General features: G+C 33.8%; 1 protein-coding gene across 4 annotated transcripts; it reads left to right on the plus strand.

Moving 5' to 3' along the window:
• The first annotated feature begins 4 nt into the window (after positions 1-4).
• LOC148605456 (putative N-acetyltransferase 16) lies at positions 5-17,369 on the plus strand. Of its 4 annotated transcripts, none has more exons than XM_088551135.1 (5): positions 5-154; positions 725-872; positions 8,132-8,311; positions 11,720-11,941; positions 16,170-17,369. In XM_088551135.1, the coding sequence occupies exons 3-5, from the start codon at positions 8,132-8,134 to the stop codon at positions 16,719-16,721; spliced, it is 954 nt and encodes a 317-aa protein (XP_088407261.1). In that variant the 5' UTR covers positions 5-154; positions 725-872; the 3' UTR covers positions 16,722-17,369. The 4 variants fall into 4 exon arrangements, with proteins under 4 accessions (XP_088407261.1, XP_088407263.1, XP_088407260.1 ...); XM_088551134.1 differs by having other exon boundaries at positions 34-229; XM_088551137.1 differs by lacking the exon at positions 725-872 and having other exon boundaries at positions 20-154.
• Positions 17,370-18,762: the final 1,393 nt, after the last annotated feature.

The following is an 18,762-nucleotide window of genomic DNA, read 5'->3' on the forward strand; positions in this document are numbered from 1 at the left end:
GTAGATTGCAATGCAACCCTTTCAATCCAAATATCCATTGAACTTTGAAACTCTGAAACTAATATTGAAACCATTTGATTGTTAATGGCACCGTCCGTAAGAAACTCGTATGAGTAGTCAAGGACGTTAAAAAAACCTTAGTACGATTGATGAGGTGAGAATTCCAGATGTTAGGCTAGCCGACCCGAAGTCTCTGCCAGTTAGTTTGAGCTGGGACAATTTTTCGAAGGTTGTAAATGCAGTTATCCCTGAAAAAGGGATTTTTAAAAGATTTTGAAATATTGGTGTTAATAGCAAAATAATAATAACAAAAAATAACAAAACACAAGCTTCAGATATGAAACGTGACACAGATTTAGGAAATGGTAGCATAAATAATAAATTGGTAATGTGAATGACAGATCTATTAAAAAGTCTTGTCTTTAATCTTCAAAATCACGTTTTGTAATTGTTTCCTAGATGACAATTAGTATTGTATTAAAATCAATGAAAAACGTCACAACTGACATATAAAAAAATCTGGCGAATTTGGCAGGTTATATATAACACACGGTCCATGAGTTGGACAACTAATACTCAGCTGATTTCACCTTTTTTCTGTCCATATTTGACTTATTAAAATATCTGTAATTTCCGGGGATACACTAACAATTACAACACAATCATCTATTTGGCTCTTATTTTGCAATCCCGAACAAATGACCAACGTTCTATTTTGAAATAGCTGCTGCAGCCAATATTTTGCTTTAAAGTAGTCGACAGTGGCGTTCCATAATCCATGTAAATTGATACAATCAGGGTGATCCAGTGTGTTTACATGGACTGGGCAGTGTATCAAGGTCACATCTCTTTCGTCAATTCTAAAAATAATTGTAAGTACATGTATGTATTATGTATTAGCGATTGCTGGAACAGGATTGAGCTCCTTCTTAAGTCTTGAATAGACATGTAGCCACTACTACAATTTAAATAAACTAAGGAGTTTCGTAACGGACAATATGGCAAGCCAAAGTGGACAAAAATGAGTTTTTTTCTAATATTAAAAAATGATTTTTTTAATATTACAAATTCATTTTCAAATATTACAAATTAGATTTCTTATATCACAAAACACTGTTTTAATATTAAAAAATCTTTTTTAATATTAAAAATTCAATTGAATTTCTAATATTAAAAAAAAAAACGATTTTTTAATATTAGAAATTGATTTTCTAATATTAGAAAATGGATTTTTTGTATTCAGTTACGATTTTTTAATATAAGAAAACCATTTTGTAATATTAAAAAATGTGACTGATTTTGCAATATATTGCAAAATGATTTTCTAATATTACAAATTCATTTTCTAATATTAAAACTTCATTTTCTAATATTAAAACTTCATTTTCTAATATTACAAATTCAATATGTAATATTACAAAATGTGTGATTTTTTGTAATATTACTAAATCAGGAATTTGTAACATTAGAAAATATTTTCTGATATTAAAAATGATTTTGTAATATCAAAAAGTATGTTATCTAATATTACAATATAAATGTTTTCACCGTTACCATAGCAACAACCACTCCTAAGCAACCACCAATTCAGGTCCTAATAATCACAAAAATGTCACAATTTGAATGTATTTTTTTATATCTAATGGTACATGATATTTACCAAACTAAATAATTATATTAATGAAGTGTATCTTATGGAAAACAATTTACAATAAAGTACAAAGCAATCTGATTGGTTTAGATCTGGTTACCATAGCAACCAAAATTCTTAATTTTTGACAATTTGAAATATACAAAATGTTCAGATCTGTTTTGTTAACAAGAGCAAGAAGATATTATCCAAATGTATGCATGGATGTGTAGTAGATGCTCTCCACTGAAACATATCAAAAATAAAAATATGTAGCATGTCTTTGTTTTTTGCTCATTTGGACCTTAAAACACCCCATAAAGACTTTTCTTCTTCTTGACGCTTTCCATACTAACTTTGTCCAGACCATAACTTTTTTGTCTTTTGACCTAGACTTCTAATATTTGGTATGTTGGTATATCCTCTCAGGGCAAAGTGTCACATACCGGAATGGTTGACCTTGACCTTTAACCTCAAGGTCATATAACATACAAATTTTGGCAAAATATGATACACAATAACGTGTGTTATAGTCATTTAATGATAATTGTGACATTTTGTGATAACTATGTGAATTGTAATAGATCATGCTTGATTGTTTCCAAATGATACATATCAATAAAAAAACTGGGGCCGGAACGACTTTTTTGTTGTTGTATTCAGTTCTTTCAGTATTGGTGGTCATGATCATTAAACATCGTCCTGTTTCCAAATGATATATATATATATACAATAAAATCCCAACAGTCATTTTGTGCACAATTATCAAGAGGAGGAGAATTTCGAAAATTTGTCGATGAGGAGGGACGCCAAGTGATGGCATAAGCTTACTTGGCCTTCAACAAGGAGAGCTAAAAATAACAAATGTTTCTTTACTTGCCTGTTACCCTACATCTATTACTTGTAGCCGTTTACATTTAGAAGGACCTAGATAACTAGAGGCTCAAGAGAGCCTGAATCGCTCACCTGGTTAACCATTTGCTTATTTGATAAAACTTGAGGAATCAGACAGGCTAAGTTAAAATCAGCTAAATTGTCAAATGCAGGAAATGCTTTTCATAGCATTTTTATTACCTGAACCAGAATTTTGCTTTTTTTTTTTAAAAAAAAAAAACCTGTCTTGTGAGCCCTAAGTTCCATTTTTAGTATAGGCAGCCATAACTATTAACGGATTAAAAATCACAACAGTCATTTTGAGCACATTACACTAAAGAACTATTATGCTTATTTTCATTCAATGATCTTAAATGGTTTTAGAGAAGAAGATTTTCAAAGCTGTACATGTTAAAAAAATACAATAAAAAAACTGTTTCAGGGGTCGTAACTTCTACATTAGTCAATGAATGGTTTTGAAAATTTCGGCATAGGTCTTTCTCATGATGCTTAACAATTTTACCCATGACAGAAATTTGGTAAAGGGAACGGTTTTTGAGTTATTTGCAAAAAACTGCCATCTGACCCCTATGTTTTATTTTTAGTCATGGCAGCAATGTTTTTTCATGGATCAAAAATCCCAACCGTCTTGTTGTGCAGAACACCTTAAGGAACAATCATGCCAAGTTTAAAACCTGTTAGTCCAGTAGTTTCAGAGGAGAAGATTTTTTTTAATTTGTCCACGACGACGACGGACGCCAAGTGATGGCATAAGCTCACATGGCCTTTGGCCAGGTGAGCTAAAAAAGGAATAAGAGTGTTAAATCAGGTATAGAAAAGATTGCAACAAAATAAAATTTAAAAACAGATTTTTGAAAAAGTCAACAGTGACAACAGACAACAGACAACTACAACGAACACAAAGTGATGGCAATAGCTCACAATGACCTTCGTCCCAGATAAGCTTAAATATACGATGAGAAAACCAACCTCTTCTAACTAAATTCTGTTACTCAGAATGTTAGTTTAAAATGCCAGATTTTGATTAATTTAAGTTTTAATTAATCTAAATTAAATATCATCTATTGGAAAAAAATGTAAACTTGACCTGTAACTTATCATTGTGAACTTATCATGTCATTATCTGCAAGCGTTTAGGAAGAGTAATCAAGGGAACCAAGGTTATAGCGGTAATCAAGAGAATGTAATCCAGGGACAAAGGCCAGACATGGAAAACAGACACACAACAAAGAACACAAAGTAAGTAAAATCATACATTCAAAGTAACAAAAGCAAATGAGCAACTCGGACTCCACTAAAAACTGTGAGCATGGACCAGGTGCACTGGTAGGGTAAGCATCCTCTGCTTTTCTAGAAACACCCGCCGGGTTGCTCATAAAAAGTCAAGTCCGGGGTAGACAAACGAGGAAAGGAAAACTATGCCCCTTTGAATAAATCAGTTTTCATGGTGCAGATGGATACACCATAACGATCCACGAGTTCATGATGACGACCATAAAACTTCTGTAGTGATGACTTCAATCTTGTAGCAACATAACCCTGTTCCAGGAGCCTATTTGTTAGAGTTCTAGCGCGATACAAAAAGTCTGCGTAGTTTCGGCATAACGTATGAGTTGTGATATGAACACTCCATACGCAGGTGCTGAAGGGATGTTGCCACAGATGAAAGGAAAGTTGACAATTCTGAATGAAAAGTCATCACGTTTGTCGTAAAGTTTGGTCAGTAGTTTTTCTTTACTATCGATTTCTAAGTGATGAGGCTAACTTCACATTGTCTGTAGTATCCTGTATCTCAAGTTCTTTTGGGTAGATGCGATGTATCAAATCCACGAAATTAGGATTATTTAAAGATAATGCGTTATCTAAATAGCGGAAACTGAGATTAAAAGATCTAGCTAAATGATATTCTTTCTTTCTTATCAGATCAGCTATAAAGTCAGCCTCATAAGAGTGAAGGAATAGGTCAGCAAGTAAAGGAGCACAATTTGTTCCCATTGGAATGCCGACCGTTTGTTGAAAAACATGCCCACCACACTGGACAAATATTTTGTCGATTAAAAATTCCAGCATTTTGTACACATATTCCTCTGTATATTTGGAAGATGATTTGAATTATTTCTCACAAAGTACGAGGAATCTCTACCAAGAACTATATATTTGTATCTAGGTGTACCATCTTTTTTGGAAAAACAACTATGTATAATGTTTTTAAGTCGAGATTTTAGCTGAGTATGGGGAATAGAAGTATACAGTGTTGAAAAATCATAGGTTTTAATGCTATTATATTCAGATAATAGTCTTGAACTAATTGTCTCCAAAAGATCTTTCGAATTTTTCAAGACCCACATTGAATTAATACCACTACGGGAGTAACAAGTGTTGTGGTAGGACTGCAGACCCTCTTTGACAGTTGTGAGTATAGAAGTTAAAATTTTTGAAAGAGGTTTTATGGTACATTTTGCAGATCAAGCTATAAAACGTTGTTTGTATGTATTCTTGTGGAGTTTAGGAATCCAGTACATAGACGGTAAATCACAATCATCGTCCTTGGTAGGGAGACCAAAAGAGGATAGCACAGATTTATGGTTTTCCACAATCTCTTCTTTTGAGATTGTGGTAGCAGTATAGGTCTTATCACTGCTATTATTTTCTACGTCTACCTCTGATAATAAACATTGGATGTAAAACGTTTTGCAGACAAAAACAATGTTGTTATGGGCTTTGTCTGCTGGTACGACAACATATTTGTCATGTATAGTAGACTGTGTTTTTGCTACATCGGGGTCTTTGAAAACTGATGTAGCCTTGGCACTCATTGACCCACTTAAAACTTTCATTCGTTTCAAAATTAAAGACCTCACGGCCTTTAACCACTCTGACAGAGAATCAATGTCTTCTTGTTCTCGTTTTTATCCATTTTCTTGCATAGTCCTCGACGGCATCCATAAGAACTTTGAAGTCCTTAAAACGATTATTTCTATAAATTTTTCTAAGTTCAAGGCCCGTAATTTCGGTAAAATCATCAAAGTGAAACCAAACACAAACTTGTATTGTAACTTGTCAAGGTTAATTAAAATAAAAATCATGTCAATATCTGCAAATGTTCAGAAAAAAAGTCAGGATAATAAAAATCATGTCAATATCTGCAACTGTTCAGAAAAAAAAGTCAGGAAAATGGTTATTTCTGTGAATTTTGATAAGTACAAAGCCCGTAATTTCGATAAAAATTATCGAAAAGTAAACTTGACTTTTAACTTATCATGGTAAACTTATTAACCAAAAAAAAATTTCAATATCTGCAAGTGTTTAAAAAAAAGTACGGAAAACTTAAGATGGACTGATGGACTGACGGTCAGACGGGCGGGTCAAACACATTATACCCTGCGCAACTGCATTGCATAGGGTATAATTATTTAAGCTCAGCGTTCTCATTTGAAATTAAGAGAACACATATTCCATAACAGATGTAAAACATTAGTACTGCTACTGGAGTTACGCACAATCAGGTGATAAAGGGAAAGTGATTCTTTACATTTACGACATACTGTGAGGTGAAATATTGCATGAAATCATTCATTAACTTAAGCCAAAATTGTGTATGTCATTTGACCATAAGGTCAAAGGTCATGTTCAAAAGTCACACACCTTGGTACATGACACTCAACCTTGGCGTGAAATACCCACATATCAAGTGTCAGATATCTTAGTAAAAATGCAAAAAAGTTATGGCACAGGCAAAATTTTGGGTGGTATTTTGCTAAAATGTGTATCTTATTTGACCATGAGGTTGACAAGTTAAATCAGGTAAAATTTCATCTATTATGGTACGCAACACACCACCTTGAGAGGATATACCAACATACTAAATATTAGAAGTCTAGGTCAAAAGACAAAAAAGTTATGGTCTGGACAAAGTTTGTATGAAAAACTATGAAAAAGAAGAAGAAAAGTCCTTACGGGGGGAATTTGGGTCCAGATGGGCAAAATTCAAAGATATGCTACATATTTTCATTTTTGATGTTTCAGTGGAGAGCATCTACTACACATCCATGCATACATTTAATTAATATCTTCTTGCTCTTGTTAGCAAAACGGGTCTGAACATAGCCTATTTTCGTACATTTCAAATTGTCAAAAATTAAGAATTTTGGTTGCTATGCTAACCAGATCTAAACCAATCAGATTGCTTTGTACTTTACTGTAAAGTGTTTTTCCTAAGACATAGTTCATTAATATAATTATGTAGTTATTTAAAAAAATACATTCAAATTGTGATGTTTTTGTGTTTTTAGGCCCAAAATTGGTGGTTGCTAAGGAATGGTCGTTGCTATGGTTACAGTGAAAATATTTTTCATTTTCTTATATTAATTCTTGTTTTTCCATTAAATCCTACATATTGCAAGTCAATTTGGTTCAAATGTCTGACATCGATAAATCACCCACTGCATGATTTTTAGGTGGACTGCTACTTATAATGTAGGATAGAGGATCAATTTAATGATGCATGTCACAACAAATCAATATTATACAAACGTCTCAGAATGTGACGACTCTATTTGCTACACTGCTCCATCGGATCAAATTGATACATGGAAGATAATGTAAACTAATAGAAGGGTCTGAATAATTCCCAACGATGTTAGAACTGTCAAACTTGCGATGCAAATGTTTGGTCGTTCCCTCCGCGGGATTCGAACTCGTACCGCTGTGACATCTATGGCAACACCGCCTGCACAAAATCCAGCGTCCTAGACCACTAGACCTACGAGGAGGAATGCCCCGGCCAGCGAAAGCTATATTTTTTATATAGCCTATCTGGCCGAATGGTCGAGGCTTACATTGTAGGAGTACTGCATGTAGTCTAAGATACTTCTCGTTATTATCTAGGTACATGTACTTATCACAAATAATATCTGGATGGAAATAACACTATTTTAACATGATCTGCCACTCTTAATATTGTGGGCACGTTGGCGGATCTTTCTCAACATTGGCTAAGTTGTGAAATATATTAGACTAGTACAAAACATGTAACCACTGGTGATACATGTCAAAACTACTTATGGAGCTTCGAAAGGACATACATATGATGTTTCAGAGCACATCAATGATTTATTATGTGGGTACATTGGTAACGGGCGGATTTAGAATTTATTGATAAAACCGGTCCAGACTATCATTGCTTAATTTTGCCAAAATTTTACCCCAAATTTTCCTAAAAAGGGGGTCCAGCCCTGGAACTAATTAAGGTTTTTCACGAGGTTAGGTATTTATACGCTCTTTAAATCTCCTTTGTCGAATTCTATGCGTAGCAAGACCGTGTATACCATAGTCTGTTGTGACAATTACTTAATTTTTATGAAATAGATGCAATACGATAAAAATAGAATCATGGATTGTGCAATGGCCAATCAGTATCTACATGTACAAAATACATAGAGCGGTTTTGGCATAAATACGTTCTTGCTTTTAACAAGGACTGGTGCAATCTGACGAGTAAAGTTACCGAATGTCTATTAGCGGGATGCAATGTATGAATCGCCATTAAAATGCCGATAATTACATTGAAGTTTAAATAAGTAGTTATCGGTGTATCTTTTTTTACAGATGACAACTGGAAAAGAAACTCGAGTTGTCAGGGTATCCGAACAACACTATGATAAAGTTATGAGTATTGCGAACCCAGGAGAAATATACAACGGCACAGATTATCTTCCAGATACATTTCACATTTTAATAAATAACCCGAACAACAAAGCGTATGCATTAGAAATAGGTGATAAATTCGTAAGTATTGCTATTTTTTCATTATAAAAATGTAGTACTTTGTTTTTTAGATTATTTTTTAATAGAACTTCAGCAGTAACTTTTTTCTGATTCAAGCATATTGTTAAAAACTTTGCTTATCATCTGATCGGCCTTATCGGTGATAATTGAACTGATGATTACCTTGGATGGATGCTAAATTATATTACAATATTAAAAACCTGCTTACCCAGACTCTGAAAAATTAGCAAAAAATGTGTGAGGCACTTTTCAATCTACCTATTAAAATTGGACCTATCAATTGTTCCATTCACTGCATGTATATGATCTAGTAACAACACTCCATTCTAGGTTCTGTTCAGATGGCCTTTTCAGAATCCTCGGCTTTTTCCCTTTGTCTTTGAATTATGCTTCCAAAATCAAGACAGATGAATTCTGATAGGCTGATCAGGAAGGTCACCTGAACAGAAGGTGGAATGAAGTGTTGTGTACAGGCATAGATCTAACTTTAATTTGATAAGACAATTTTAAAAGCCCTTTTATTTCAAATTACAGTTTATTTTGAACCTTTGTGAATCGAATACCTGCAGAAACTGAACCCAATTTTAAAGTCCAAAAAGGGTTCAGTTTGGACAGGCTTCACTGTTTAAGAGTAGTAATACTCTTCGGTCTACTCGAAGTTAACTCAATGCATGCACCCGATGCACACCTTTGACGATAACCGGCTACTTCTCTTCTTCCTAATTAAAAAAATCAAGTCAGCCTGAGTCCTTTTTTTTTGTATTTTGATACTTTATAAGAGATTGATTGACTTTTTATGAGCAACTCGGCGGGTGTTTCTAGAAAAGTAGAGGATGCTTACCCTACCGGTGCACATGGTCCATGCTCCCAGTTTTTTAGGCTCAAAATTGGATACACTGGGTAACTGATGAAGTGTTGATCTAAAAATATCTGTTTCTGAATGTTGCAACAGTAGATTCAGTCTATTTAGAAAGGTGCTTGAATAAGACAAACTTATTCCGCAAATAAATGAAATTAGTGATTCGACATTTTAAGAAATGAAAAGCTTTAGTTTGTACTTGATATGCATGCGTTAGCGCAGTAATTTCTTTTAATTTAAATGAACACTATACTCGAGAGTTGTGGTTTTGCTACTGTGTATTTTTCTCTTCCCTAAAAGTTTATTTTACAGTAAATTATTGTGTTTTTAAAATGTGAGAGTAAATTTTTTTGTGAATTAATATTATATTGAAATTTAAGTTTTTCTCAAGATCGTTGCTTTTCAATTTCACAAAAATATATGGGCGATTTTTAAATGTTTACATACAATATTTTTAAGATGGTCCCTCTAAACAGACCTGTTGGTTTGGGGTTGCAGTCATCGAATGCATGGCGTATTTTTCCAATCGTAACCACTCGGCCTTTTTCTTGCGAAGAAGGATTCATGTTAAGAAAATAAACGAGTAGTTACGAATGCTAAAATTGAATTCAGAACCTACAATATCTACTTGTGCTATACAAGGAAAAAAGCCTTGTTTCTTAAAAAAAAAGATTTTCCCCCCACAACAACGGGGAGCAGGGACAGAGAAAAACCTGGCACCTGTCTGTCCACGAGTATGTGCATCTGTCTGTCACATTTTTGTTAACACTCTCATGGCTACAATTCGTAATAAATTTTCTTAAATGTTAATACCATATATACATTGGACAAGTTTGAAAACCAGTGCAGTTCCACTTCATCTTTTGGTCTTTGCATTTATGCAGTGGGGATACTCAGCTATCCTCTTGTAAATTTTTATAGAGAGAAATTTATATCCACCAAACATTTCACATCAAACTCAAGAAATATGCAATCAAATCAACAGGACAATGCAAACTTAAATAATGACCATAAAAAAACGAAGTTATAAAAAATTGAGCACAGAATAAAAAAAAACACAAGAAAACAACGAAATGCATACTGTACAACATAGAAATACTTTGATGTTGCTGAAACTCTGTAGGATTGTTAGTAACGTGTAGATGACCATGTCCCACTGTCATTTGGATTCGACAATTTTAGGAAAGTTAAGTGACTTTATAAACGTTTTGCATACTACAATATAGGGATACTTTGTGAACGTTACTCCTCGGAGACCAAACTCTCAGCCACTTTAACCGAAACTTTAAACAGAGTAGTTTAGTGATGATAATTTTCAGCCTAGGCATTCGCCCACCAAAAGTGGTTAAAGGAGGGAGGGGGTAGTAGTGAGAAATTTAAATTGAAGCAAAACTGTAGACAGCCCAAGATAGGTGTACAAAGTTTTCATGCAGTAAGTACATATAGTGATATAAACAGGGTTAATTTTACTTGTAAAAAAAACATCAATCCCCATAACTGTTAGTGCTGGAGGAATGGTATTTAGTCGGTGCATGCATCTTGAGTTGTAAGTAACATTCATACAAACATTATGTCTCAATGACACACACCTCATGGACGACTCTGTATAAAGTTTCGGTTAAATCACCACGACTTTAAGTATTGAAAGTATGAAAATTCGAACTCTCCACCCCAAAATTCATTCTAATTTAAATCTTGAAAACTTTCTATTCACTTTTCATTCCTTATAAATTTGAAGTTTCCCTCAAATATGCCAAAATGAATGACCTCAGCTTTTTTAACAAACTAATCTTGTTCAAATGAAAGTTTGATAGGCTTTGTTGAAACTGAGTGTGATACAAACATATCACTTATTTCAAGAGTTATGCTCTTTACCCTAGGTCTACCTCCTTAAGTACATTTTATGTATTTTGATTCTGGATAAACATAGCCAGTCATAACAGACAAGTCCAAATGGGGTTCGATTTAGACAGAATTCATTATATATGTCTGCGTTTTATATCCCGCCACACGAAGGGCCGAGGTATTATGTGATACCTTCCGAAAAGTTGCATGCCCGTCCTTCCGTCTGTCCATCCCCGACGGTCTCCAGATGAAAACTTGTGCACGAATCAATGATTAAAAACATGCACAGTTCTTTATTACCATATAAAATACAGGTTAAGTTCAATTTTTAGCAAAATGAAAAATGCAGTTTCCAAGTTAGGCCATTTTGAATATTTTGCCACCCTCTTTTTTTTCACCACTACATTGCGTGGTAATATTTAAGGGGGTTCACAACACCTAAGGGAAATAACTGTAAAAATCAGCAAAACGTTTTTTTTTTGTGAAATTCTGATATCAATCTCAAAGCATCTAAGTGATCAAAAGTTTTGTTGATGAAGCTATTATATGATTAATGAACTTATTTCTTGAACTTTAACTATTTGACTTTTTTATCAAAGAAAAAACACTGAATATAATTTCAAGAAATTCAAACGAGCCAAATAAATTATAGAGAAGATGTTAGATACCCCCTTATTTAATGTCCATTAACGCTCTTTTTATAGGTAAGTTTTAATTTATATACATATATTGACGGAGGCAAGACAATCGTTGTTAGAGCAGCACGGACTCATAAAGACTACAAAGGGAGAGGATATTCGACATTGGTAGATAGATATGTCACAATGGGAGAGACAACAAAATATATAGCGGCCAGCACCAATAACGATAACACAGCCGTTTTGGATGGTTTTCAATCTGGATTGTACAAAAAAATCTTATCCATGGTAAGATTCAAGACTTTGTGAAATGTAATGAAATTTTTTAAGATATGTGTTTATATTTAACCGGGTTTGTGTGTGTATCTTGGCAGTTATACGTGCTTTATATTCCTCTTAAGAAAAATGCCATTATGCAATTTACCGTCAACTGCTAGCAAAAGAAAAAAATACCAAGCATTATATTATATTATATCTTCGGGATACTTGACCGAAGAACTCAGTCAGATTATGTCCTACTAGCGGCTGGGCTGCTGTGCTGACGCTCAGGGCTACTCCCAGAACCCACGTGGGTCAGAGAGCGATTCCCCACTCTAACTATTTTAGAGTACGTCTACGTGTAGAGTAAATAGTGGAAAACTATCTTGACATAACTTATATCTTACATATATTTTAAATGGAAAGGTTTATGATAATTATTAGATTTACAAAATAGTTCATACATATACTTATAAGAACAATAATTTAGTAGTTAATGTAGTAATAAAAAATATTTTTCTCTGTCCATTTCATTAAAACTTACAGGTCAAATAGTCACCCCTCTATGTAGTAATATAAAACACACTGAACATAGATCTATGCATTGTAAATGTATAGTCTGTGTGTTGTCGATCAAAAGTGGTCAAAATAAAGCTGAGAGTGTGTGCTTTTAAATCATATTTGTAATGAAATATATTTTTTAATGTGCGAGTTATTTGCCTTCACTGTGTTAGTTAGCACAACAATGTTGGAAGAATGTGGGTTTTCAGTATAATTCCTGTATGACTGAGTTGCGAAATCGCGTAATTTCCTGGGAAAAATCGAATCTTTTCGAAATATTGTCAAATAGTCCCGCCCTCTGTTTCTGACCAATATGCCGCTTCTAGTCATTGTCCACCTATAACGGTTTAAGATATTTTGTACAAAATTAGATTTTCCGCTGTCGGTAGATAACTTTTGGTCAACAAGTGATCACGTCTCACAAGGTGAATTCTAAAAACTTCTCTAAGATTGTAGTAGATGGTATAAATCTTGTCGACTGTGATATGTTGAGCTATAACCGCGGCAAATTGGGTGGCAGAAAAAAGAATAATAATTAAAAGTTTACGTTTCGCGAAATGTTGTACAAAATTAGATTTTCCGCTGTCGGTAGATAACTTTTGGTCAACAAGTGATCACGTCTCACAAGGTGAATTCTAAAAACTTCTCTAAGATTGTAGTAGATGGTATAAATCTTGTCGACTGTGATATGTTGAGCTATAACCGCGGCAAATTGGGTGGCAGAAAAAAGAATAATAATTAAAAGTTTACGTTTCGCGAAATGTAGGCAAGTCACCTCCGGTACACATTATTGTCTCAAAACCTAAAAATTGAGATGCGGCACATTGTTTTCATGCATCCTGAAAACTAAATTATACCGAAATCAGTGCATTTTGAGGGTTTTTTTGGGGGGGAAAATTAGTCACCATAGCAACAGCAGCTTTCACATGGTCTTGAAATCCCAAAATCAAGATTCAGCATGTAATTTTTACCCAAGAAACCAAATTTCATCAAAATCGGAGCATTTTGAAATTTTGGCGGGAATATTGGTTGCCATGGCAACGTGCGACATCTCATTTTTTTTTTTTTTTTTTTTTTGCATAATTTTGTTTGGCATATCAAGCTGTACCACTGTACCAAATTTCAAGTTCCTAGGCACCTTTAGGTTTCTGAGATATTACAAATCCTATATTTTAACCTTTTTTTCAATATTTGGTAGCCATTTTAGAATGGCTGTCTTTTTTCGGAGTTTTGAAAATTTTAGGAACAACTTCAGATGATACTTTAAATGTGTGCAAAGTTTCGTAAGAGTTGGCCCAACGGTTTCTGGTAATTTCTCCGGAAAAGTTCATTGACAGGACGACTGAAGATGACGGAAAAATAATAATAAAAAAAACGGAGTAAAAACAATAAGTCACCGACACTTTGTGGTCGGTGACTTAATAATAATTATTATTGTAATAAACGACTTAAAAAAAATAAGGTCTTTAATTAAAATGGGAACTACAGGACTTGTAAATCTCGATCGTCATGTGAAACTGTGTTTATTGAGTAAATACGAAAGCCCATTGAGGTCATTTTCGTGGAGTAAAAACATTTTTCGCGTTATAACGCGAATTAACGCGAAATGTTTGTCTTGTTTGTATATATATATAGAAGAAAAAGAAAAACGTACGATTTGCCAGTCTGTGTTTTTACACTTGGACTTTCTTCTTTTTTTTTCTTTCAATTTTCCCTTTTTGTGTTGGAGGTCGAAATGGCGAGATTTAGAACTGGTTTGTTCTTTATATGATGTAGTGCTTTTATTTTGTTTATGAAGTCGACCATGAAACTTTTATATCAAGTGTGAAAATTGGACGAAAAGATACCAAAAACATCAAACAAACCAAAAAGAGCAAAACAAAAAACAAAACAAAACAAAAAAGAATATTGGAATCATCTTTGGTGTCAAAAGTCATGACCCCTAAAATTCTATTGACAACAGGAAAGTATTTCATTCATTTTATTAATGCCGATTAGTGCTAGCTACCAAATTTTTTTTAAGTAAGGGCATTCAATTACCTAGCTGGCCCCCTCATGATTATATAACGATCACCATGAAGCTTTGATAAAAAAAAATGGTGGCCGCTAAAAAAAGTTCTTGCTTGTCATCGATTCAAAATGTTTCCACCTTCAAGGAGAAGTTTATTCATGACCAGCATGGCAGTGAGGAAACTCACTGCTACATATATTTCAACTAAATGATAGACATTTAAAAAAATAAATTTATCACCATAATGCGTGTTTTCATAGTATAGACAAAACATTTCTCGATATTTTGCGAAAAAATTCGCATTATTATGCGTAAGTTTCGCGTGATAATGCGTAATTTTTGCGTTAAAATGCGTAAGTTTTGCGTTATAATGCGTAATTTTTGCGTTATAATGCGTAAGTTTTGCGTTATTTCGCGAAAGTTTCACGTTATAACGCAAAAAAAACTTTTTTTTTGATAAACGAAAATGAGCTCAATAGGCTTTCATAAGTAAGACTAAAATCTAATCAAAGAAAATAAGCTTTTTTGCATTAATAGTATTACATTGTTCGATAATGAAAATAAGGATGCTTAACTATTTCTACCCTTTGCAAATTTGTTATAACAAGTCATAGAAAATTCTGTGAACAATGATCACATTGATGTACCCGTAAGTACCAAAGTAAATATGAATCAGTCTTCGGTTTTCAATGCATTCAGCAGTAGAAATTTCGAATAAACTTATTTTGAATCATATTTGGACTTTTAAAGCGAGAGATTTTTCATAATTAAACAAGAGGCTACCCAGGAGCCTGAATCACTCCCCTGGTTAATTTTTTTGCCTTTCAAGGACAATAACTCTAATAGGGAGTTGTTCGGCAATTTTGACTCATTGGTAGACATTGGTAGGACTAACCATAAGGATCGTTTTCATCAATTGAAAAAAAAACATTGAAAAAGACCAATAACTCCAACATGGCTTTACTGATTAAAACGAAAATTTTACCACAGATACATCTCATTATGAACAACACAATTACTCTTTCTAAGAATTTGGCTTAACTTAACGGTTAATGAGGTATATGCGAAAAACTTCTGTCTGACCCCTTTGTTCTATTTTTAGTAACGGTGGCCATTATTTCGACGGATGAAAAATCCCAACATCAGTTCTGAGCCAATAACCTAAGAAATATTCATATCAACTTTGGTTCCAATTGGTCAATTAACGTCAGAGGAGAAGATTTTTAAGCAAAAAAAATGTCGAAAAAGGGCAATAACTCAAACATTGCTGAACAGATTAAAACAAAAATTTTACTACATTTTGATCTAATCATGCTGAACACTTTTACCCCGTAAGAACTTGGCTAAACCTTATGGTTTTGGAACTTTTGTCGGACCCCTATGTTGTACTTTAGTAACGGCGGCCTTTTTTTCCGTGGGATCAAAAATCCATACATCAGTTCAATGCATAATACCCTAAGAAACATTCATACTAGGTTTGATTTCAAATTGGTTATGTAGTTTCACACGAGAAGAGTTTTGAAAAATTGTTAACGACGACGACGGACGGCAACTGAAGGCAATAAAAAACTGATGTAAGGCCCTCTTCAGGAATGTCTTCTCATTTAATTCTGAACTGCACGTTCTTCCGATATCATAAATGGTCAAAAGGTTAACTTAATTTATCTTTCGTTTCCTATTTTTCAGGACTGTTTTGTGTTTATTTTAAACAAAAATAAACTTTTTAACATACTTGGCCAGTTTACTTCAAGCAGTGACACAAGTGAGAAAGCTATCAACGTGGAACAACTTGGTGATATTTTTGAAAACCAGGTAATCTCGTGCCAGCTCTTCCCAGAAGGCCGAGTTGTCGTTGATACAGTACCTTACCGACCAATGAAATCAAATGCAGACTTGATTACTACAGAGCGAACGACGGTGCTTCTCTCAGGTGAAGGTACCAGTCAGATACTTCTGACTTTCGGAAACTACTTTCATGCCCATCTTGGATTAGTGTATAACATAGATATGTATGGGTGTACAGATAAAATAGACGAACATCTGCTTCAACATTTATTGGAGATTTTAAAGTATACAAACTCTGAACAAATATTTATACGGATTTATTCTCGAGAGATAACTGCTTTGGATGAGGCTAATATTATAATGAATAAGTTCGGATTTAAGAAAATCGATCTTTGGCGTTCTGGAATGTTTTGTATCGAAACTAAATTAGAAAAATATTTGAGTAAGTTATAACAAGTTTGCTAGAGTTATTTACGATCATCCTGAATTATGCTCTCACCGAGAAACATTAGAGTCAACGTATAAATGCTACTTATAGCACTAATATGAAATTAAAGGATAATGATGCCTATACGACAGTTTATAGGCGAGATAAACTGATTATGGAGTAACAGGGAGCCAAATTCTGCGCAAGCACCATGGATGTTTAGACTTCCGGCGTATTAAATATAAAACAACCACTGGTTCGGTGCCACTGCTAGTGGACCAAAGGTCATCGAAGGTATTCACCACTCGATCAATAGAAAGACTTGTCTGACTTCGAATTATTTATCATATTTATCCAAATTTGCTGTAAATTTGCAGTATTACACATTTCAAAATGCCTAATACACTGAGGTTTTATCCTTGTATCCCACATGGTAAAACTTCTCGGTAAAGGACTTTATGCTGCCTATTTCAGAGAGACCCTGCAACCAGAGTTACAGATAATTACGAGTAGGGGTGGTGTAGTATTGGTTTTGAGTACTTCTTTCTTGTAAACAGTTATTTTTTTTATTCAGATCTTCCTGTATATTTGATACTTAGCTTAGTCTAATATGCTACTGATGAAAAGTTATTCCTTAAAAAAAGTGTATGTACTGCATACCGGAATTTACAATATATCTGATTGGTATTTTTGTATCAAATCAAATAGTACAATTGAAATATAAATCATGTTTGTGACACAACTTTCAAAACAAAACAAATATTGTGTGTATTCTAACATTGACACATTGACTAAGATACATGACGGTACGTTTAGCCGTTCTTTTCTCTTCTAGCTTGCCGTAACTATGCAGATTATTTATGCAGATTTATATACCGCAATATAATAGGCTTCTTAGACTGTGTTCTGTTGCTACAAGATTGAAGTCGTCACTACAGTAGTTTTATGGTCGTCATGAACTCGTGGATCCAGTGGCGGATCCAGAGCGGTGCTGGGGTTGGTGCTACTCCAGCAATGCTAGAGGTTGTCTGGCAAGCAATTTTCTGACTTGGTGCCATCCTTACCTCTAGCATCTGACACGTTGAAAGCCATGTGAATTAGCTAAACATGTGTTTTAAAATATTTTAAGTCTTCTATTTACATATAAGAAGTTTAACCTACCGGAAATCGAGCAGTATAAATCCTGAATACTTGTTAAATACCTAGAAAACATTTGTAATGAAGACAGTTGTCAAAATGACCAGCAATTTTGAAATGGGTCACTAATTTTACGGAATGCAATATAAATATAGATAATTCAATTTTCTACATAATAAATCCACGTAAAACTAATTTTCATGTAAAGATTTTTTTAAAAAGTGAAAAATATTACCCATACCCCTAGAAAACTGGTCTCTACCTAACAAAATTCTCATTCACAGCATACCGACACCGTAAGACTCACATTTTAGGCGTTTATTATTAAGATAATGATGTATCAAACATGTCTGATTTAAATTAAATTTTAGCATAAAAAAGATGTTGAAAAGACAAGTTGGAAACTATTGTTTTAATTATCGATGTATTCGTTATATCTCCTCATTTCTGTTGCTTATTTCTCAGATTCAATGTAATAATAATACATTTTTATGGTAAAATTTAACAAGGTAACTTTTACAACTCACAACGACAATAAGAAACTCTCGTTTCAAATTTAGTTTATGCCTCCCCCTCCCCCCGATAAAGTTGTCTGAAATACGTCCTAAATTTCTGTTATTTTGTTTTAATCTTGGTTTTGTTTATTTTCCAAATGCTGTTTTATCATGATGTTTCTTTTTCCGTTGCGTCTTTGCAATCGACTCATGAATGTTCGTTCGCTCATATAACTGTATAGCAGAATCTTTTATAGATCTTTATGCAACTTAAAAGTACAATGAAGGGTAATAAAATTACCGCACTGATCAAATCTAGGCAGTAGTCAAAAGGAAAGTCCGTATAACAAAAGGCAACGTCGGGGTTGGAACCTGACTTTCCCCCCCAAAAATGTGGGTTAAACCAGGTTTTATAACACGCTAAACCTCCCACTGC

Source organism: Perna viridis, chromosome 10 (genome assembly GCF_037379345.1).
Source record: "Perna viridis isolate PV_CMFRI_1.1 ecotype Kerala chromosome 10, ASM3737934v1, whole genome shotgun sequence".
Taxonomy (NCBI): Eukaryota; Metazoa; Mollusca; class Bivalvia; order Mytilida; family Mytilidae; genus Perna; species Perna viridis.